This window comes from Geotrypetes seraphini, chromosome 9 (assembly GCF_902459505.1).
Source record: "Geotrypetes seraphini chromosome 9, aGeoSer1.1, whole genome shotgun sequence".
Lineage (NCBI taxonomy): Eukaryota > Metazoa > Chordata > Amphibia > Gymnophiona > Dermophiidae > Geotrypetes > Geotrypetes seraphini.
Window position 1 is genome coordinate 137346909 of NC_047092.1, and position 23518 is coordinate 137370426.

Here is a 23518-nt window from a genome sequence, read left to right on the forward strand (position 1 = left end):
ACTACAGGGACCAGACGGACTCCACCTGACCAACAGAGGTAAGAATGTCTTCGGACACAGGCTAGCCCGCCTACTTCGAAGGGCTTTAAACTAGGTAAGTCGGGGGTGGGTACCCACTTTTACACCAGAGCAGTAAGTACCAATCCTGATGGGGCGAACCAAAACTCCGCTACTAAGTCTAAGGTAAGTACCCTTATTGCAAAAGAATCACTAGGTGACACTTTAATTCAAATGGATGGCTCACTACAGGAGCTTAGTAAACAGAAAGAGTGGAGAGCTATGTATGTTAACGCACACAGCCTAGGGAATAAATTTCTAGAACTAGAAACAGAAATGGTTAATGCAGACCTGGACGTAGTAGCAATATCCGAAACATGGTTCACAGACTCTCATGGGTGGGATATAACTATACCAGGATACAACCTGCTTCGACAAGACAGAGAGGGTAAGTTGGGAGGAGGGGTAGCACTTTACATCAAAGAGAACATCAAGACAACCAGGATCACAGATGTCAAGTACACTGGGGAATCCATCTGGGTAAACCTGGCCAGAGGCAGAGAAAAATGCCTGTATCTTGGTGTGGCGTACAGACCTCCAAGGCAATCGGAGGACAAAGACGCAGAATTAATTGAAGACATTGAGAATATCACCTTACGGGGGGATGTCGTTCTGTTAGGAGACTTCAACATGCCTGATGTGGACTGGAACACACTCTCAGCGACAACTTGTGATAGCAGGAGGATATTAACGTCCATGAAGGGAGTAAGGCTCAAACAAATGGTACTAGAGCCCACTAGGGCCCAGGCCATCCTGGACCTGGTACTTACAAATGGGGAAAGCGTCTCGGAGGTCTCGGTGGGAGAAAAGCTAGCCACCAGTGACCATAACATGGTATGGTTTAACCTTAAGAAAGGCTTCCCTAGGTCACAAACAAAAACAAGAGTACTCAATTTCCGAGGCACTGACTTCGCACGCATGGGAGATTTCGTCCATCAGACGCTGCAGGTTCATGAAGTAACTGATAATGTGGAAACTATGTGGTCAACCTTGAAATCGACCCTTCATGAGGCAACTCAATGCTACATAAAATCGGTAACCAAACAGCAAAGAAAAAAGAAACCCCAATGGTTCACTGATGAGGTCTCGCACCTCGTCAAAGAGAAGAAAAGAGCATTTCTCGTATACAAATGCTCGGGGGAAAAAGAAGCAAACATTGTATACAGGGCAAAGTCTGCAGCGGTCAAAACAGCAGTCAGGGAAGCCAAACTTCGAATGGAAGAAAATCTAGCGAAAAACATTAAGAAAGGGAACAAATCCTTCTTCAGGTACATTAGCGACAGGAAAAAGAACGCAAACGGGGTAGTACGCCTTAGAACGCCAGAAGGGAACTATGTGGAAACAGATTCCGATAAGGCCAAACTTCTGAATGATTACTTCTGTTCAGTCTTCACCTGCGAAGCACCAGGACACGGGCCACGGATTGAAGCAAAGCAAAGCATGGAAGACCCATTTCAGAATTTTGATTTCACACCAGAAGATGTTTACAGAGAACTGTCAAGACTCAAGGTGAACAAAGCCATGGGACCGGACAATTTACATCCAAGAGTGCTCAGAGAGCTATGCGATGTTTTGGCGGAACCGTTAGCCATGCTCTTCAATCTCTCCCTAAGTATGGGGAGAGTCCCCCTGGACTGGAAAACTGCCAATGTTGTTCCTCTGCACAAAAAGGGTTGCAGAGCGGAAGCTGCGAATTACAGACCAGTAAGTCTCACATCAATAGTGTGTAAACTCATGGAAACTCTACTTAAAGGGAAATTAGACACGATATTGGATGAGGGAAATCTGAGGGATCCCTGTCAACATGGATTCACTAGGGGCAGGTCATGCCAATCCAATCTCATCAGCTTCTTTGACTGGGTGACAGGAAAACTAGACTCGGGAGAGTCTCTGGACATAGTGTACTTGGATTTCAGTAAAGCTTTTGACAGTGTCCCGCACCGTAGACTATTAAACAAGATGAAATCAATGGGGTTGGGTGAGAAACTAACTGCATGGGTCAATGATTGGCTGAGTGGAAGACTTCAAAGGGTGGTGGTCAACGGCACCCTCTCTAAGACATCGAAGGTGACTAGCGGAGTGCCGCAGGGATCAGTACTGGGACCGTCCCTTTTCAACATATTCATAAGGGACTTGACCCAGGGGCTTCAGGGAAAAGTAGCACTGTTCGCCGACGACGCCAAACTGTGTAACATAGTAAGTGAAAGCAATCTCAAGGATAATATGACGCAGGATCTGCTCACACTGGAAAACTGGTCCTCGACATGGCAGCTGGGATTCAACGCTAAGAAGTGTAAGGTCATGCATCTCGGCAGCAGAAATCCATGCAGAACATACACCTTGAATGGAGAAGCACTAGCTAGGACTTCAGAAGAACGGGACTTGGGAGTAATCATCAGTGCAGACATGAAAGCTGCCAAACAAGTAGAGAAGGCCTCGTCCAAGGCAAAGCAAATGATGGGATGTATCAAGAGAGGCTTCGTCAGCCGCAAACCTGAAGTCATAATGCCACTGTATAGAGCCATGGTGAGACCTCATCTGGAATACTGTGTGCAATTCTGGAGGCCACATTACCGTAAAGATGTGCTTCGAGCCGAGTCGGTCCAGCGGATGGCCACTAGAATGGTCTCCGGACTCAAGGGTCTCTCATACGAAGAAAGACTGGGCAAATTGCAGCTCTATACTCTAGAGGAACGCAGGGAAAGGGGTGACATGATTGAGACATTTAAATACGTCACAGGTCGTGTAGAGCTGGAAGACGACATATTCGTTCCCAAGGGACCCTCGGTCACAAGGGGGCACCCGCTTAAACTTAGAGGAGGGAAATTTAGTAGTGACACCAGGAAGTACTTCTTCACAGAAAGGGTGGTGGATCAATGGAACATACTTCCGGTGCAGGTGATCAAGGCCACCAGCGTGCTCGACTTTAAGAATAAATGGGACATCCACGTGGGATCCCTACGAAGGTCGAGCTAAGGAACTAAGTCATATGCACTCAGACTTAATGGGGTGGGTCAGTAGAGTGGGCAGACTTGATGGGCTGTAGCCCTTTTCTGCCGTCATCTTTCTATGTTTCTATGTTTCTATTGAAGGGGATGCAAGGGGCAGGAATATTGGATGAGGGAGAGATATGGCATGGTGCTGGAGAGGGGTGATAAAAGGAGACATGGGCATGGGGCTGGTGGGCAGTGGTGAAAAATGCTGCACATGATCCGGGAGATGAGAGAGGGAGAAATGTTGCCAATAGGGGCAGTGGCGTACCTAGGGTATGTGGCACCCGGGGCCCATAATTTTTTGACACCCCCCCCCATGTAAAAAAATATTTTTTGTAATAAACATGAAACTGAATAAATGGTCATAATAGAAACAGGCAGTGAAAATTTTCTTTTATTGAACCTCATATATGTAACCATTATTCCAAACATACCATAACATAACATAAATTATGTCAGAATTGTCATGACATCAGAAGTACATATGGAGTAGTTGCAGGTGATGCTTGGGACAGTTCTGATTGTGTTAGTTCGGTTTTATGTGTTTTTGAATAGAAGGGTTTTTATTTCTTTTTTGAAGGTTTTGTAGTTTGTGGTCGAGGTCAATAGGTTGTAGAGTTGGGGGTCGAGTGTTGCAGCTCGAATGGTTAGGAGGTTGTCAAACTGTTTTTTTCTTTTGACGTTTTTGGTTGGAGGGTGTCTGAATGGTGCGTGAGTTCTCCTATGTCTGGTTGAGATGGATTGAATTATTTAGCTGAAGAAATTAGTTACCCCCCCCATTCCACACAAATTAATTCTCTTCCATTTTTGTTCCCATTATAAAAAACACTGATAAGTTCTCAGAAAAAAAATACATTATAATAAGAAGTGAAAACAAAGGCCCCTACAGATGAGAACATAACATAAGAATAGCCTAAATGGGTCAACCAATGGTCCATCATGCACAGTAACCCATTCTCATGGAAGCCAATCCAGGTCACTAGTACCTGGTCAAAACCCAAAGAGTAGCAACATTCCATGCTACCGATCCAGGGCAAGCAGATGTTTCCCCCATGTCTTAATAACAGACTATGGACTTTTCCTCCAGGAATTTGTCCAAACCTTTCTTAAAACCAGCTACACTATCTGCTTTTACCATAACTTCTGGCCACTTCATTTTTAAGCTGAGATCTTTCCTTCCAAACAGAGACTTTGCTAGATGTCAAATACAGCAGAAGGTAACTTCACATGGACTTAGCTGTCAGGAAATGTGAATCTCCTCATACACCCACCATATAGTGCATAAATGTGCAAAGGTCTGGTTTTTTCTTTCGATCACTACATAGACTAATGCCACACAAGCAGCACTGTTACAACCATATTCTGTAGGTCAGTGCTAAGGTTAACAAAGTTTCCTTCCTTGGACCAGAAGGAGATACTGACAAACCACTGGAAGAGATCCCAAAACAACTAACCAGGAACAACACCCAAAGACCCACTCAGTGTGTGAACCAGTTGAGTGGAGTGGACTAACTGGGTGGTGGAAATGGGCCCGGAGTTTGCTCAGCAGAATTTCCCAGATCACCTCTTCCTCTCAACACATTGACACACTGCCACCACCACCACTAGGAACACCTCACCGGGTAGGCCAGCAATGTTATAAACTTTATAAAACACATTATTATATTTTCTTATAAAGCACATATTTTAACTGAACTCTCTGACATCCTCAGCCTTGCCATTCACAAAAATAGAAGGAAGAAAAGTTCCCATTTCCTGCTGTCTCATGTCCTTGGCCTATACAATATTTTTCTTCTGCAGACCCTTCAAAAGTCTGACCAAATCCTCATTTCACTTGCATTATAAAGTACTGAGGATGCCATCTCTCCCGAATCCGAGGTCCTAAAGTCTAAGACAGTAGCGCAAACTAGTGGTGCCAGATTCAGGAAAAAAAAATTTCGATTCGATTCAGCCTATTGAATTGGTTTATCTATTCGATTTTCCTGCCCAATTGGGTGTTTTTTTCAAACATCCTGGTGGGTTTATTTTATAGCTTTTTCACCCCCCTTTGGCTTCTCCTAACCACACTGGCGCTGTGGTGTAAAAAAAATAAAGAAACAAAAAGGACTTTTCCTCTCTCTGTTAAATCCTAGCTCACGTTTGCGGTCTAACACCAGCTCTGGCAGGATACACATTTCAAATCTGACATATTGTAATCACAAAACAGAAAATAAAATTAGTTTTTCTACCTTTTTGTTGTCTGGTTATTTTTCAAATCTTGTTGGTCCAAGGCTCTGGTTGTCTTCTGATAACTTGCTTGCCAGGGTCTCCTTCTTTCTTCTTTCTCCGTGCTAACCATCCATCTGCCATCTCTGTCCTCCCCTTCCGTTTCCCTTCCCTCCCCCGGATGTCTTTCCTTTTTTGTCTCCCTCCACAGATCCACCTTTTCTTAACTACCCTTTCATCCAGCAGCTCTCCCTCCTTCCCCACCACCCCAGGGTCCACCATCTCTCCCTTTCTTTTCCCAACTACCCTCTTAACCAGTATCTCTATCCCCCCCCCTCCACACCATCCCTTGTGTCCAACTTCTCTCCCTTTCTGTTCCTTCCCTCCCTAAAACCCATGTCCATCACCTCTCTCTCTCTCCTCTATTTTCAGACCCATTATTTCTTCCCACCCAAAGTCCGGCATATGCACGTCTCTTTGAACCCCTCCCCCTTCCCTCCGTGTACTTCTACAACAGGGCCCCCCTCCCCTGAAGGTCTGTCCCCCCTTAAAGGTCTGCATCCCACCCCTGAAGGCTTGTCCCCCCCTTGAAGGCCTGCCCCCCCGAAGGCCAGTCCCCCCCTTGAAGGCCTGCACCCCCCCGAAGGCCTGCACCCCCCGAAGGCCTGTCCCCCCTTGAAGGCCTGCCTGCCTGTTCCCCTTGAAGGCCTGACCCCCTGAAGGTCTGCACCCCCCGAAGGCCTGCACCCCCCAAAGGCCTGCAACCCCCCGAAGGCCTGTCCCCCCCTTGAAGGTCTGCCTGCCTGTTCCCCTTGAAGACCTGTCCCCCCTGAAGGCCTTTCCCCCCTTGAAGGGAAAGGCCTGCACCCCCCAAAGGCCTATACCCCCCTCGAAGGCCTGCCCCCCTGAAGGCCTGCCCCCCCTTGAAGGCCTGCACCCCCCCGAAGGCCTGCACCCCCCCCGAAGACCTACACCCCCCTCGGCCTGTCCCCCCTTTGAAGGCCTGCTTGCCTGTGCCCCCCTTGAAGGCCTGTTCCCCCCTGAAGTCCTGCACCCCCCCCGACGGCCTGTCACCCCCCCCCGAAGGCCTGCCTGTCCCCCTTGAAGGCCTGTCCCCCTGAAAGCCTGTCTCCCCCCCCCTCCACAAGGTCTGCCTGCCCGCCCCACCCTGAAGGCCTGCTGCCCCCCCCCCCCACTACCTCGAAGGACCGCTCGGCCCCACCACCACCACCACGAAGCACTGCTCATTCCCCCGGCCTCCCCGCTTCATTTCCCTGGGGAAACAGCCTGCAGCAAGATCGCGCGATTCCAGCAATCTTTCCCTGCTTCGGCTGTTTCCTCCGCCACGGTCCTGCCCCTCCTCTGACGTCAGAGGAGGGGGCGGGACCGTGGCAGAGGAAACAGCCGAAGCAGGGAAAGATCGCTGGCATCGCGATCTTGTTGCAGGCTTTTTCCAGACACGACACCCGGCGCGGGGGGGGGGGGGGGGAACCGGACCGGACCGGGAGCAACCCCTCAGGGCTTGGCACCCGGGGTGGACCGCCCCCCACGCCCCCCCCTTGGTATGCCACTGAATAGGGGTGGAGGAGAGAGGAAGAAAAGATGGACTGATGGAGGGAAACAGAGAGATGTTGGTTGGGGAAGGGCATGAGGTCCGGAGGAGATAAAGCGTGCAGGAGGCAGAAAGAAATAAATATTGCCTGCAGTCAGAAGGAAGTGCAACCAGTCAACTCATGAAATCACCAGACAACAAAGGTAGGAAAAATGATTTTATTTTTAATTTAAGTGATCAAAATATGTCAGTTTTGAGAATTTATATCTGCTGTCTATATTTTGTATTATATTTGTCTACTTTCAATAGTTGTTCCTGAGGTGACATTGAATATTTTAAAGCCATCTGCCTTGAACTCTGAAAACCCCCAAATATAAATAATTAAGATTTTCTCTGCATACAGTATACTTTGTGTTTTTTAAATTTTGTGGTTTCCATAATGTATTAATAAGATTATACTTCAACTTAATGGACATAATTTCCCGATATCTAATACTATTAAAATATTGGTTGTTGTGTTAGATCGTCATCTTACCTTGGAAGCTTAGACGGATTTAATGATAAAGAAATGTTTTTCTGTCCTTTGGAAATTAAGTACGATTAAGAAATATTTTGATTTAGAGTCATTTAGGCTATTGGTTTAGTTTTCAATCCTGTCTGTCTTGGATTATTGTAACATAATTTATTTGGGATCTCATAAAAAAAATTCTTAACAGATTAAGAATAATACAAAACTCAGCGGTTCGTTTAATCTTCGGTCTGAAAAAGCATGATCATGTTAGCTCTTACTATAGACAGCTTCACTGGTTACTATTTGATGCAAGAGTTTTATTCTAATTTGGTTGCATATGCTTTAAAGTATTATTCAGTTTAGCTCCAGCTTATCTTGTCTCTCATTTTGAATTTCATAGAACAAACGTGAATACACGCAAATCTTACTGGTTTGCATTTCCATCACCTAAAGCTTGTCGTTATACAAGATTTTTTGATCAAACTTTAGCATTCCAGGCTAGTAAAATGAACCTGGTGGAGTTTCTTAATTTCTCAAGCTCAATCTTACCATGCTTTTAGAAAAATACTGAAAACCTACTTGATTGATAAATTCATATCTTAATTATTTTAGTATTGTATTTATGATATGTCATGTGGTGCATTTATAAGAGTCGCTGACTGACCAGCTTTTCTTGATGTAAACTGCCTAGAACTTATTGGTATGGCGGTTTTATTATTGTGTGTATATGAAAAATGGATGGAAGAAATTGCATTACAATTAGTACTATTATTATGAGGGTGGGGTCAGAGGCAGAGCTTGGATGGAGGTACTCAGCTGGGAGGTTAGACTTAGGGGATACTTGGCTTGAAGAAGTTGAGAAACACCGTGCTAGACTTTTTGAGCCCTTAGTAAAGCACTGCATAGAATGTAATCACATCTTTAATGATTTAAAATGTTTTTGCATTATCACAGAGCCTGCCACTTTAAGAAGCAGTGATCACATAAAGAGATTACATTAGCTGGAGGTTGCTTGCAGGATTTTTAGACTACAGTCTGTTAAGCCCTTGGGGTTAAACACTAGAATGGAGTGGAGTATGTTTTTGTGATTTTTGAAATGCCATTCAGTATGCTTTGGTTTTAGCTAGTGTATTAGTCTGGCATTTAACTGAAATTTAGTTTTTGAATGCAAATAATTGCACATACATAGCTTTTTTTTTTGCATATGGTACACCAACCCCCTCTTCTATTAAACTGCACTAGCAGTTTTTAGAGTGGTGAGCCATGCTGAATGGCCGCGCTGCTCCCGACGCTCATAGAGTTCCTATGAGCGTCGGTATCAGCACGGGCCATTCGGCGCGGCTCTCTGCGCTACAAACTGCTAGCGCAGTTTCATAGAAGAGGGGGTAAAAGTTCAAAAGTGCATGCACAGCGTTCTGATGGTGTTCAGTGCTATTTTGAATACACTGCCTATCGCATGTGCAACCAGTAAACTAAGTTTGTTTGGCATGGAGAGGCACTTTTGATAAACGATTAACACCCTCCTTGGCAAAGCTGTGCTAGTGTTTTTAGCGCCGACCATGGCGGTAACAGCTCAAATACTCAAAGGAATTCTATGAGTGTCCAAGCTGTTACCGCGGTGGCAGGCACTAACAACACTAGTGTGGCTTTGTAAAGGAGGGGATAGGTATTGCTTAGTCTGAGTTTGGACATTTTGGGAAAGACGTCCAAAAAATCCATTAGAGAAAATGTCCTTTTTCAAAACCGCAAGCAGTCTTATGTTTTGTTTTTCTAAAAAAGACATGCTAGAATTCTTGGCTTTGCAAGATGTCTTTTTTGACCATTTTTGAAAAATAAGACGTTCAGATGAAACATGTCAAAAACAAGTCATTTGCATATAGGAGGGGCCAGCATTTTTAATGAACTGATCACAGACATGTCAGCAAAGCAGTGAGGGACCTTAGAGGGCACTGCTGTGAACTTCACATAAAGGGTTGCAGGTATAGATCTCATAATTCTCTTATAATATATAGTGAGCCCTCCAAAACCTACTATACCCACCAGTCTACCACTCCACTAGCCCTTATGGCTGCAAGTGTCACCTATATGACATACAGTAGGAGTTTGGTTAGAGTATGATATGGGCCTGGGTTACCCTCTCTATGGTTCACTACTCTGTCCACCAGGCTACTCCAGACTCCTGCTTGCTGTCCTACTAGGATTTCCCATACTGTGTGCTGCTGTTATACAGACGAGCAGACGAGTATGTACATTTTCATTCAGATCTTTGGGGGTGGGTGGGAGGGGGGTCAGTGACCACTGGGGGAGTTTGGGAGTGTCATACCTTCATCCCTCCAGTGGTCCTCTGGTCAGTTTGGGAACTTTTTTGGCCCTCATTTGCTTTTAAGACAGGTCAAGCTGCGAACGTCTAAATGGTGTCCTGGACATCTTGGTAAATGTTCAATTATGGTTGAAAGATGTCTAAGTGCTAAGCATGCCCAAAGCCCACCCATAACATGCCTCCAACATGCCCCTTTGAACTTTGAACACACTGCAGTCAAACACCTAGCAAGACCTCTAGCAAGTCAGTTTCAAAAATAACTACTTGGACATCTTGTCCAGCAAGACCAAAACCGTCTCAGTACTATGATTCTTCCTAAAAGCGTACCGATGACTAGCTAAGATGTTATTGTGTTCTATATGATGTTCTAAATGCACGTAAACCAATTTCTCCACTATGTTTGCTAACAGAGGAAACCCTATCACTGGCCAAAAATTCTTTATCTCCCGGACTCCCACACTCTTATCCTTCACCAGTGATTTAACTGTCGATATTTTCAGTATTTCCGATAGAACACCTTCGCTTAGCATAACAATCATTATCTTAGTAATTACCGAGGAAACTGTGTACATTTTTCCTAATTTAAAGCAACAGGAACCATTAAAAATATTTTTGAACGGCCTCTGGAGCAACCTTCACCCTGGCAAGAGAAAACTACATACACTGAACTGAATTTTTTTTTTTTTTTTTAACACACCAAAATGTTTTTTGTCATATCTTCCACAGAACTCAGCTGATTCTTATGAAATTTAGTGCATCGTGTCCTGAATGAAGTTGAGGTAAAATGTTGTAAATATTTCCCACAGCATCACATTACCTTGTGAAAATTAATTGTTGCTATGGGATACACACAGAAGCAGATGATAGCTTGTAAACAATCTGTATCGCAATGGTTTTCACTGCAGAAGACCAAATTCTGATAAAGAACTTAGTACTGCTAAAAGGTTACAGCAGATGGCGATTGCTGAATGGTTGGAACAAAAACGTCCTTGATGTGCTTCTATGCAAGATCCAAGCAACGGGCACTGTGGCTTGTAAGCCAGGCAGCAAATGACCGTGCTCGATTTGCACACAAGAGCAGGAGGGCATGCCGCAACACACCGAACAACTCACCAAATAGCAAGAGAAGCAAGTAGTAAACCAGACAACTATGGTTAGGATAATTCATGACAATCTGAAATTAAAGTATCTTAAAAAGCGTCATGCCCAAGAGTTAACTTTACACAAAAACACATGCCCGAAATGGTGCAAGCAACTTTTGACCAAGTACAAGGGGCACAGAATCAGCTTCATCTGGTTTACAGATGAAAAGATATTTACGGTCGCTTCACTGGTTAACACACAGAATGATCACCCTTACGTGCCTTCAACACTGAAGTGTGAGGTTAATGCCAAACACCTACTACAGACCCGCCCAACCGTCAGCCAATCAGTCATAGTCTCAGTCACACAGATCTGTTCACCATCGATCCTGTGGTTAAAGAGTGTATACTACTGGGATGTCCTCGAGATGCAGAAGCTGTTGCCAGCGAACTGTCGCATGTCAGGAGATTATTTTATCTTCCAACATGTCCCACCACATTGGGCAAAGGACACCGAGACCCCAGATTTCATTGGCCCATGAATTCACCTACTTCTAGAATTCATGACACACACGACAACCATAACCGGGGAGAGTTATGCCAATACAATAATCGCTTTGCGGGAGACAATCAAGGAAAAAAGATGAGGAAAATTCACAGCAGGCGTGCTGCTTCTTCACTACAATGTGCCAGTGCACATGTTACAACAATCACAGGCTGCCCTCCGAGAATATGGGTTTCAGCAGCTGAACCATCCACCTTACAGTCCTAACCTGGCTCCTTTGGATTATTTCCTGTTTCAAGTTTTGAAGAAATCGCTCTATGGACAGCGATTTTCAAGTGATGAAGACATCAAGGAAGCTGTAACGTCCTGGTCTGAAGGTCAAATAGAATAATTCTTTTCAAGAGGGTTAAAGTCATTGCAGGAAAAGAGGATGAAGTGTATGGCGCTATCGGGGGACTATACTGAAAAATAAAACAAAAATTTTTTGAAAACTCTTTCCTACAAAAGGTAGATAAATTATTGAACACCTCTCACACTTTCTACTTGCAATTTTAAAATTGGTTTTCTGTATGAAACCATATCACATCCTCTCCACTCCATCAAAAAAGTTCAGTTTTGCTATAGCCTCGTTTATCACAATGCACTGCTAGGTCACGGAATTATCTTCTAGAGACTAATTTGACTGAATAATCCAGTAGCACTACTGCTCCTGAGATGCTGGTACCAGATTCAGGGATTTCATGTAGAAAGGTGCTATTGATTTCTACCCTTACATGGAAGAAATAAAGGTCAACATAAAAGATGTAAGTGATAGTCCAATAAAACTAACTTAATATATTTATGACAGGCTTTCAGTTTCAATAGCTACATTCTTTCCATCAGATCAGAGGAGATATTGCAGACTGGAGCTAAAGAAAAAAAAAAATCTACACACTGGAGAATTATGCAGTCATGCACATCCAGAATTTTGCATAAAATTAACTGAGTATGCATAGTGGGAAAAATTCTATGAGGCACCTAAAGTTAGACACATAAATAAATAAATCAGTAAATTGGCTTCAATAATGAGCTTTAAAATGCTCATAATTGAAAAAATAAAATGCAATAGGGAGATAGGTGCCTATCCTCTTAGGTGTGATTCTACAAAAGATGTATCTAACACTAAAGTAGTTATGTTTAGGGGTGGAGAAAGACAGGAGCTACTAGGCGTGCTTCTCTAAAGAACTTAGAGCTAGATTCACGAACCTGCCCGGCCCGATCCGGGCAGGTCCGATGAATTCAGGAAACCCTAATATGCCTACCCTGATCATTCGCTAGCGATCCCAGCGCATGCTCAGACCATCTGTAGACGGTCTGCGCATGTGCTGGACCTCCGGGCCTGGCATAGATTTTTTTTTTTTCTTTTTTTAAGGAGCCTGTGCACTGCGGGAAAGGGTGGGAGAGTCAGGGCAGACGTGTTCGGGGCCGTGACCTTTTTTTTTTTTTGGTTTTAACTTTTTAAAAACTTTTCTAGACCAGCGAGCCCGTAGTTTTAACCCGCTTTAAACCCGTGGGTTAAAAGCAAGGGTTCGCAGTGCGGGGAAGAGCAGAGCAGGCAGGAGAGATGGGAAGAGCAGGGCGGCATTTGGGGAGAGCAGGCAGGAGACAGATCGAGGCAGGGCAGGGCGACATTCGGGGAGAGCAAGCAGGAGACATATCGGGGCAGAGCAGGGCGACATTCGGGGAGAGCAGGCAGGACATAGATCGGGGCAGAGCAGGGCTTCTATGGAGCTGGAGAGTCGGAAAGACGTTTTCAACTGGTCCCCAGCAGTCACTTCTTGGGATGATTGGCCAGCCCAGTCGGTTTGGAAAATTTGTGGTGTGAATTGCGTCCTTGCCTACTTTGCATGCGTTTCTCCTCATTTGCATGCATGGATTCGAATCGGATCGCAGGATCGCAGGAGAGATTAGTGAATGGAGCCCAAGGGAAATCTGGTCGCAAAGGGGTCGCAAACCGATCGGTACATGATCGGTTTGTTTTGTGAATCTAGCCCTTAGGCACCTAAAATTGTGCCTTTAAAACCCTGGCCTAAATTACAGTTTTAAAGTTAGGCGCTGCTAAGTTAGGCGCCTAAGTGCAATAAGCACCTAACTTTAGGCGCCTATCTTTTTTAGGCACCAATTACAGAATTTAGCCCATAATGTGTAATGCCCTATAACATAAGCAGAATACACATAAAGCCATCAGCTCCAGCCCTGAGGCCTAGAACTTACTTCCCAGGCAGCATCCCTAAGCCAGACATATATAGGTTAACATTACAGTTTAAGTGATTAGAATGCTAGCATTTTGTTGTGGGAATCTTATAGTGCTCAGAATACCCCTAAAAAAGAAAGTGTAAATGTCTGGAAGTATCTGTCCCATTCAGTCAAACTCCAAGGGCCTGTAAGTCAAGCTCTAAACGGTTTCAGAAAAGGGAATGAGATACTCCAGTTGGTTCTGCTTTGATGGAGGCTTTTTTTTGGGGGGAGAGGGGAGGATGGGCCTAAGTCATATTAAAAAATGATGGGAGGTTATAAGAGCTCAGACCTCACAGTCATCTAATTATCTGTGAGGGATCCGTCAATAAGACAGATTACTGGGAAGAAGGGGGGGGGGTGTTAAAAGAAACTAAGGTTTGGACAATAGACCATAGAAATCCTCCCGGTACTGTCTTTAGGTTCCCTGATTTGCCATTGAAGACCACTCCAGCCTAACCATCCTGTCACTGTCTTCTATCAAAGCTCTACCTAACTCAACTTAAACCAAATCACCATATACAAGATGCCCAGTACTGGCCTTAGTTTGTTTTATACATTCCTTTTCTAATTAGAGATCCTCTGTTTGTCCCATGCTTTTTTGAATTCCATCACCATTTTCATGTCCACCACCTCCCTCGGGAGGGTATTCCAGGCAACCACCACCAACCACCCTTTCCATGAAAAAGAATTTCCTAAAAGTACTCCTACCCCGCAACCTCAATTCATGCCTTCTAGTTTGACCATTTTCCTTTTTCTGGAAAAGATTTGTTTCTATATTAATACCTTTCAAGCATTTAAATGTCTATATTATATCTCCCCTGTCCCTCCTCTAGAGTATACATATTCAGGTCTTCCAATCTCTTCCTGTACATCTTTTGGCGCAAGCCCCATAACCATTTTCACCACTTTTCTCTGGACCCGCTTCAAGTCTTTTTACATCCTTAGCTAGATACGGCCTCAAACACAGTATTCCAAGTGGGGACTCATCAATGATCTGTACAAGGGCATCAGCACCTTCTTTGTTCTGCTGGTTATGCCTCTTTCTATACAGCCCAGCATCCTTCTGACTACAATCACCGCTTTGTCATACTGTTTCATTGCCTTCAGATCTGCAGACACTATCATCCCCTTTCCCCATTCGTTCATATCAACCTCTCATCTCTCAGCACAGAGTTTCCTTGGATTTCTACTCCCCAAGTGCATCACTCTGCACTTCTTCGCATTGAATTTTAGTTGCCAAACAGACCATTCCTCTAACTTTTGCAGATCCTTTTTCATGTTTTCCACTCTCTCCAGGGTGTCCACTCTTACAAAACTTGGCATCATCCACAAAAAGGCAAACCTTACCTTCTAACTCAGTGGTTCCCAACCCTGTCCTGGAGGACCACCAGGCCAATTGGGTTTTCAGGCTAGCCCTAAATGAATATGCATGGAGCAGATTTGCAAGCCTGTCACTTCCATTATATGCAAATCTCTCTCATGCAAATCTCTCTCATTCATTAGGGCTAGCCTGAAAATCCCGATTGGCCTGGTGGTCTTCCAGGACAGGGTTGGGAACCACTGTTCTAACCCTTCAGCAATGTTGGTCACAAATATATTGAACAGAATACTCAAAGGAGAGTATCCTATAACCTGTGTGCGTAACTGCCCGACACGCCCTTGCTCCACCCAAGTCCATGCCCCTTTGAATTTTAAGTAGTCTAGAATTTCAGCATGCAAGTTATAGAATACTGATGCACATAACTGCTAAATTATAGCCTATTATTGCTTATTAAGGCCAATTAGCTCATTATTAAATTAATAAGCACATGCAACTGATCTTATTCTACAACTTGTGCATGCATATGAGTAGCTGCATACAAGTTACAAGTTTGGGCACTCAACTTTCTATAATTAGGGAAATTGGGTACAGGCATATTTTAGGGTGGAGTTTGAGCTGTTAAAGAGAAATTTGCATATGTACTTTACAAAATACACATGTCCACTATTTAAAGCTATGAATGGAGACAGCCTAGCTTATATGAACAACCGCCTTATCTGAACTAACACAACCAGGCAAAGGAGAACCCAGACACCATTCATGCACCCCCCAATCACAGGCGTCAAATGCAAAAAAAAGTACGATGGCCTACTGGCCACGCAGGCAGCAAAACTAGACCGCCAACTATCCAATCTACTGACCATGACACCAGACTACAAAATTTTCAGAAAAGAAATAAAAGCCCTGTTATTCAAGAAATCCATCAAAACAAACTAACACCACAGGAAGCACTTCAGTCCCCCGAAGTAACCCGTTCAACTCTGTAACTCTTCTGGAAATGTCCAGATAACCTCTTATGTAATCCGCCTTGAACCGCAAGGTAATGGCGGAATAAAAAAGTCACTAATGTCATGTAATTTATACCTCTTGTTGAACAAGAGTAAACGTCCAAAGCTTCATTTTAATCATGATTTCTGAAGGTCTTCTGTTGATATTTTATAAAGACACATATGTCTTTATAAAATTGCCCAATGCTCAAAACTCTGGCACTAAATGGAAGTGCCAGACATTACTGCGAGAACAGTGCAGCAAAATAATGCCCAAATGCTCAAAGCTAACAGTATACAAATTACATGTACACTGTTAGCGCTGAGCATTGCGAAGTTAAGGGGGAAGAATGTGCCTGGTGCTTGTGCACATGAGCTGCAAGGTAAGTATAGCTCTTGTGGTATGCCTGCTCAAACTGGGGAGCAGGGAGCCCATGCTGAGAAGTGGAGGTCAGCAGGGAGGCGAGCAAACAGGACATAAATAGATGCATACAAGCATGCAAGTAACGATATAGCCAAGGCAGTTTTTCCAAAGGTTAAACCCGCAATGGACATGTGCTCTCATGATCCTGAGGCCCCTCCTCTTAAAGCGTGATCCCTCACAGGACAATACTAAACCTCTCATAAAATCTCTCTTCAGATATCCTAATACCAGCATTGTGAGGGACTAGGAAAGGGCCTCATTTGCATAAGATTGAATATATTTACATGCTACTTGCAGCCATCTTTGGCATCTACATTGTCCCCAGCGTTGGCGCCCTCTGAAAATCCTGCACACCCTAAACATTGGTGCTATTCCAGTACTTTTTGCTTCTAGCACAGGCATTAGATTCTGAGCATCAGCCTGTGAGAGGGCAAAAAGGGTCCTATTGGAGCCTGTGTGTCTTTCTGAAGTAGACTATAAATAGAATCCTTTTCACCCTCTTAATCTATTCTAGATGACCTGTTAAAAGATCTGTACTGTTATACATTCAACGACTAACCACTAGTACCAGAGTACAGTGGTACCTTGGTTTACGAGCATAATTCGTTCCAGAAGCATGCTCGCAATCCAAAGTACTCATAATATCAAAGCAACTTTCCCCGTAGGCCATAATGGCAACGCTGACAATTCGTTCCAGAACCCAAAACGTGCCGAAAAAGTGGCGAGGGGGTGGCCCAGGGGTCTGTACCTGTCGGGTGCCGGGTCTCTAGTAACGCCTCCTCCGTCCGCCAGCTGCTGAAGAATGCCGCAGTGCCACTTTGGGGGATGCCTCGTCTGTCCGCCAGCCTCTAGAGAACCCCTGAGCCCACACAGCGCCACTTCAGGGGGATTCCTCTTCTGTCCGCCAGCCAGCCTTCTGCATATTGGAGAGCCTCTATCTGATCCTACGCAGCCAAGTGCCGTCCCAACTGCACGTTGCATATGATCACGCACAACGTTGATGATTGACATTGTGCATGATTATACGCAACGTGCAGGTGGGACGGCACTTGGCTGCGTGGGCTCAAATACAGGCTCTCCAACATGCGGAAGGTACCCGGAGTGGAAGGCTGGCCGGCGGACGGAAGAGGAATCCCCCTGAAGCGGCGCTTCCTGCAGCTGTAAGTGCTCGTTTATCAGGGCAGTGCTCGGTTTGCGAGACAAAAGTTTGCAGAGTGTTTTGCTCATCTTGCAAAACATTCGCAAACCGTGTTACTCGCAAACCGAGGTTCCACTGTGTATTATAAAAACATTTCCCCTTGTGTAATAAGACCTGTATGAAAATAATTTTAATTCTTACCATACATTTACGATCATCTATTCCTGACAAATCCTCTTCAAATTCTTTTCCTATATCAAAATCCATGATGTAGTTTCTAAAGGTGCTCAAAGTTTTAATGATCATGTGATCGCCATTCTGAATGATGTCTTTGTCAGGTTTCAACAAGGTGGCAATTTTTCTCAGAGCAATATTCACATCTGTAAGCAAAAATGAAAAGGATTGCACTAAATCCCTGCACTAATCTCTTACAGTACAATGCAAGACTAGCCAGTCTAGACAGGATTTAAAAGCAAAAGAAAAGCAGAGTCCAATTAACTCATGTAAAAAGGACTGTGGCCAATCAAATAGCATTTATCCATGAAAAAAGAGCATGATCTATTAGGATGATTACATTTTTTAAAAAGTTGGAAGTATATTACAGTGGGGTATAAAAATGAATAATGGATTATGTAAATTTGTAATTACAGCTTTCAGGATGAATTAGCTATTCATATCAACAAGCACTCAAACAGGCATTCATTATGTTACCAATTACCATTAATAAATATTAAATGTACATTTCTACATAACAAATGTACACACGTTCCAAGATATGCATCACAAGAAGCATGTTTATCTTGCGTCTCCCTCTGTGGCTGCCTTGTCTCTTCAGAGCTCGGGGAAAAATTTCCACTTTTCCTAGCGTCTACATGATCAGAAAAAAACGCTAATTTACTTTGAGTCTTTAATTACACATAACTGTTTATATGCATAACACACATATGCACACACTTTTTAAGCATTTCTGTTTATGATTGCCAAACACAGCATACCATACAAAAACCTTCAAAAGACAGTAATTTTCTCTAAAACAGAATCGACTTTTTTTTTTCTCTTTACTGAAGTTTAGAAAACATTTCACTGATCTTTATATAAACTAACATGAAGGGAATCTTACCCAGTGCCTTCAGATACTCCTCAAAGTTATCATTGCTGAGCATTTTCCAGTAACCACTGAAATCAATAGGCATTTCTGGTATTAAAAAAACACGTTGTTATTAAAAACTGACTGCAATACTACAGGAACACACACAAGTCTCTCTTTTCTTCTGCTCCCTAGCTTTGAACTGGCTGGTTTCTTTTTTTCTGATCTTCCCACTCCCGCAGTTATGCAAGTTTTCCCTAATCCGATTACTCTTCTTCCCTTGAATCCCTCACAAAGCTGAACTCTTGATTTATAATGGCAACTGAGCAAACTTCCTTTCAACGCAACAGAACTTTTTTTTGTGTGTGTGAATGTGTGTGCTTTTTGTTTTGTGTCCAAGAGCGCTGAAGCCACTGGTTAACCATTTTACAGGATCACTCCGCCGCTTTGCTACTCTGCATGAACTCTCCAGGTTAATGACCCGGCGTGTTTACAGATAGATGTAAAAAAAAAAAAAACAACCCAAAAAACTTTCAACATTAGATTCTGCCTTCCTAAAAGTGACACGTGATATTTTTTGAACCTTATATTTTTAAAAATGTATCCCGTGTTCCTCCATATTCCCATTGTATTTTATCTTTTGCTATGATAGTCTCAAATAGTCCCATTACTCCAGTAGAAAAGTGATCGCTTTCTTGCTCTTTCATTTCCTCATTTGGACTTTAAATGCAGACCTTCGTTCATTTTTATATTAATATTTATGTTATAAATGAATTTCCCCTCCCTTCTGCATCACACTTTACTTAAATTTATAACATTAAACGCTTTAAAGGCTAGCATTAATTTCTGCAAAAGCTAAACAAATTAAAAAAAAAAAGGGGTCTGGGTAAAACCAGGATTTGCAGGATCCTCATAGACTTGTATTGAGATCCTGGTAAAATTGCAGGATTTGACAGATTTTCCAGGATCCTGGTCCTCCTTAATAGCACACCTCCTCTTTTTTTGATTGCCACAGCTGCTGCTATGCATTTACTGGAGTCCCCTACAACGCCGTCTTCTCCTCTGCCGGTCCCGCCCCTTATGACACGCTCTTCTCTTCCCGTGTGGGCGGACCGGCAGAGAAGAAGACGTCAACGCGGGGACTCCCTTTAGTTTACAATGACAACCAGACGGGAATAAAAATAGGCTTGCAACTCCGTCTTCTCCTTTTCTGCCGGTCCCGCTCCTTATGACATTTTCTTCTCTTCCTGTGTGGGCGGACCAGCAAAGAAGATGACGTCAGCGCGGGGACTCCCTGCAGAATGACAGCCAGAGGGGCAGTAAAATAGGCTACCTGCAAAATGACAACCAGAGGGGCAGTAAAAAAAATAGGCTATAACTTATCACACAGAGGAAAAAAAAAGAACAGCAATACTTTGGATTTAGAATTTCAGTAACCTGGTCAACCTTATTGAAACTAATAATTCAGATTTATTAAATTTTTTATACTGTTCACCCAGGGGAGCTCTGAATGGTTTACATCTAGGGTGCCCAAATGGTCAATCGTAATCGACCAGTAGATCGCAAAGGCAACGCGAGTCGATTGTGTTGCCTTTGTGATCTTTTTCTCCCTGCTGCTTCTCCAAGCCAGGCCTGGTATATACAAGCGCCGGACTCACAAGACTTCACCTCTGACATCAATTCTGACGTTGGAGAAGAAGTTCTGGGCCAGCCAATCGCTGCCTGGCTGGCCTGGAACATCCTCCCCAACGTTAGAATTGACATCAGAGGTGAAATCTTGTGGGCCCGGTGCTTGTACACGCCAGGCATGACTTGGAGAAGCAGCAGGGAGAAAAAGATCACAAAGGCAACGCCAGGCCTGGTTCGTGGAAGCAGCATGGAGAAATTGCGTTGGTGGTTTGGGGGTGGGGATAGGAAAAGAATCGGGGAAGTGGAGAAATTGACACAATGGCAGGGGGACAGAGAAAGAAAGGCAGAAATAAAGAGAAGGGCAGGGGAAGAGAGAAAGAAAGGTATGCAGGCAGGGGGGGGGGGAGAGAGAAAGAAAGAAAGAAAGAAATATTGGCTTTACAGAAGAAGGAAGTGCAACCAGAGGCTCATGAAATCACCAGACAAAAAAGGTAGGAAAAATGATTTTATTTTCAATTTAGTGATCAAAATGTGTCCGTTTTGAGAATTTATATCTGCTGTCTATATTTTGCACTGTGGCCCCCTTTTACTAAACCGTAATAGCAGTTTTTAGCGCAGGAAGCCTATGAGCATCGAGAGCAATGCAAGGCATTCAGTGCAGCTCCCTGTGCTAAAAATCGCTATTGCGGTTTAGTAAAAGGGGAGGGGGTATATTTGTCTATTTTAGTATAGTTGTTACTGAGGTGACATTGCATATTTTAAAGTCATCTGCCTTGACCTTTGAAAAAAAATCCGAATTCAAATGATAATTAACATTTTCTCTGTGTACAGTGTGTTTTGTGTTTTTTTAAAAATTTTATTGTTGGTAGATCATTTTGACTTGGTCATTTTAAAAGTAGCTTGCAAGCCAAAAAAGTGTGGGCACCCCTGGTTTACATGAATTTATTCAGGTACTCAAGCATTTTTTCCTGCATGTCCTGGTGGGGCTCACAATCAATCTAATATACCTGGGGCAATGAGGGGGGAGGGGGGATTAAGAGACTATCCCAGGGTCACATGGAGCAGCCTGGGTTTGTACCCACAACCTCAGCGTGCTGAGGCTGTAGATTTAACCACAATGCCACACGCTCCCCTAGGCAAGTTAATGTTACTGTCTTTTAAACAGTGCAGCAGGATGTAGCTCCTCCTCCTTCCATTAATATTTCTAAACCTGCAGCAGGAGAAGATCAACACCTTCTGGATGGACTAAAGTGTGACACTGTTGAAAAGGTGGAATCTGTCTACTACCAGAAAATGCTTGGGTTCAAAATTAACATGAATCCAAGGTTCACTATAGATTATTGTCCTCTCCCCATGTTTCTTGGACATGAGTTTTTTAACTTTAACCCAGAATGTAAATTAACTTCAGACATCCTGTAAAAGAAGTGCAAAACGCTTCTGCCTGCAGTTACACCAGCTGCAACACAGTTTTGCTTTTTGTGTAGCTTTGAGGGATACCTGACTGTAGGGTTATGATACATCCAGGTTTCCCCAGAAATGCCCTCCTTTTGAGAACGTCTGGAGATCCGGATGGCTTTTGAAAACCCGGCAAGCAGGATGGGCAGGGTTAGGGTGGGATTGGCGGCGGGATTGGGACATGATGGGACAGGAATGGGTGGAACTGGGTGGGTATAGGGGGGTCCGGATTTCCAAATGGGTAATCTGGTAACCCTACCTGAGTACACCCCAGCCCTCTCATTCTGGCTCTAGCAGTGCCACCTGGCTTCCTTTAAATAGTATCCAAAATTTGTTGACAGAACACGCTGGAAGTAAGAGCAGACTGCCCTCTTAAACATAGAGGGCTAGGGCAAGGTGCACAATATTCCGTACCAGAATATTGCAATTCTGACCCCAGGAAGGACAGCATCTATCTGATTTCAGAACCCTCAACCACCTATAAGGCAGGGAACATCCATTCCATACACTCTTTCCCTATCAAAAGCACAGGATATGCCAGGATGTGTCGGAATGTACCAGGATCCTGCAATTCTGACCCCAGGAAGGGCTGCATCTATCTGATTTTAGCATCCTCAACCACCTATAAGGCAGAAAAAACATCAATTCCATACACTCTTTCCCTATCAAAAGCACAGGATATGCCAGGATCTGCAGGATATCCAGGATCTAGCAGGATTTGTCAGGATCCTGCAATTCTGACCCCAGGAAGGGCTGCATCTATCTGATTTCAGCACCCTCAACCACCTATAAGGCAGAAAAACATCCATTCCGTACACTCTTTCCCTATCAGAAGCACAGGATATGCTAGGATGTACCAGGATCCTGCAATTCTGACTCTAGGAAGAGCTGCATCTATCTGATTTCAGCATCCTCAACCACCTATTAGGCAGAAAACATCCATTCCATGCACTCTTTCCCCATCAGAATCACAGGATATGCCAGGATCTGCAGGATTTCCAGGATCTAGCAGGATCTGTCAGGATCCTGCAATTTTGACCCCAGGAAGGGCTGCATCTATCTGATTTCAGCACCCTCAACCACCTATAAGGCAGAAAACATCCATTCCATGCACTCTTTCCCCATCAGAAGCACAGGATATGCCAGGATGTGTCAGGATGTACCAGGATCCTGCAATTCTGACCTCGGGAAGGGCTGCATCTATCTGATTTCAGTATCCTCAACCACCTATAAGGGAGAAAACATCCATTCCATGCACTCTTTCTCCATCAGAATCACAGGATATGCCAGGATGTGCAGGATTTGCAGGATATCCATGATCTAGCAGGATCTGTCAGGATGTGTCAGGATGTACCAGGATCCTGCAATTCTGACCCCAGGAAGGGCTGCATGTATCTGATTACAGCACCCTCAACCACCTATAAGGCAGAAAACATCCATTCCATACACTCTTTCTCTATCAGAAGCACAGGATATGCCAGGATGTACCAGGATCTTGCAATTCTAGGAAGGGCTGCATCTATCTGGATTCAGCACCCTTAACCACCTATAAGGCAGGAAAACATCCATTCCACACACTCTTTCCCCATCAGAAGCACAGGATATGCCAGGATTCTGCAATTCTGACCTCAAAAAGGGTTGTTTACACCTGGATTCTGTATCTTTCACAACCTATTAGTGAGGAAACATCTATTCCCTGCACTCTTTAACCATGAAAAGCATAGGACCTGCTAGAATCTTGCTGGATATGCGAGGGTTCTTTAATCCGAATCCAGCTGTCTTCCTTCAGCACAGCTAGGGCTGGTATTAGGGGAGGGCATTCATGAAAGCTGCCCAGTGCCCCTCAGCTCCAGGGGGGCCCACAGTGAGCAATCTCCCTCCCTTTCCATCACCTTTGTGGGCGCTTTTCAGGATCAGTTTTCTCTCTCCGAGGGGCCCGGATGCTGCAGCCATTCTCACTAGTTGCACGCGGCTAC

At 44.1% G+C, this 23518-nt stretch overlaps 1 protein-coding gene across 1 annotated transcript in view; it reads right to left on the minus strand.

The window, feature by feature from the left end:
• RBP1 (retinol binding protein 1) overlaps positions 1 to 18847 on the minus strand; it is a 72378-nt gene extending 53531 nt beyond the window's left edge. Inside the window, exons 1-2 of the mRNA XM_033958965.1 lie at positions 18492 to 18847; positions 17573 to 17751 (exon numbers count right to left, since the gene is read on the minus strand). Of these exons, the coding sequence (XP_033814856.1) occupies positions 17573 to 17751; positions 18492 to 18564 (252 nt within the window). The 5' untranslated portion in view covers positions 18565 to 18847. The remainder of the gene's footprint in view (positions 1 to 17572; positions 17752 to 18491) is intronic.
• Between the last annotated feature and the right edge of the window lie 4671 nt (positions 18848 to 23518).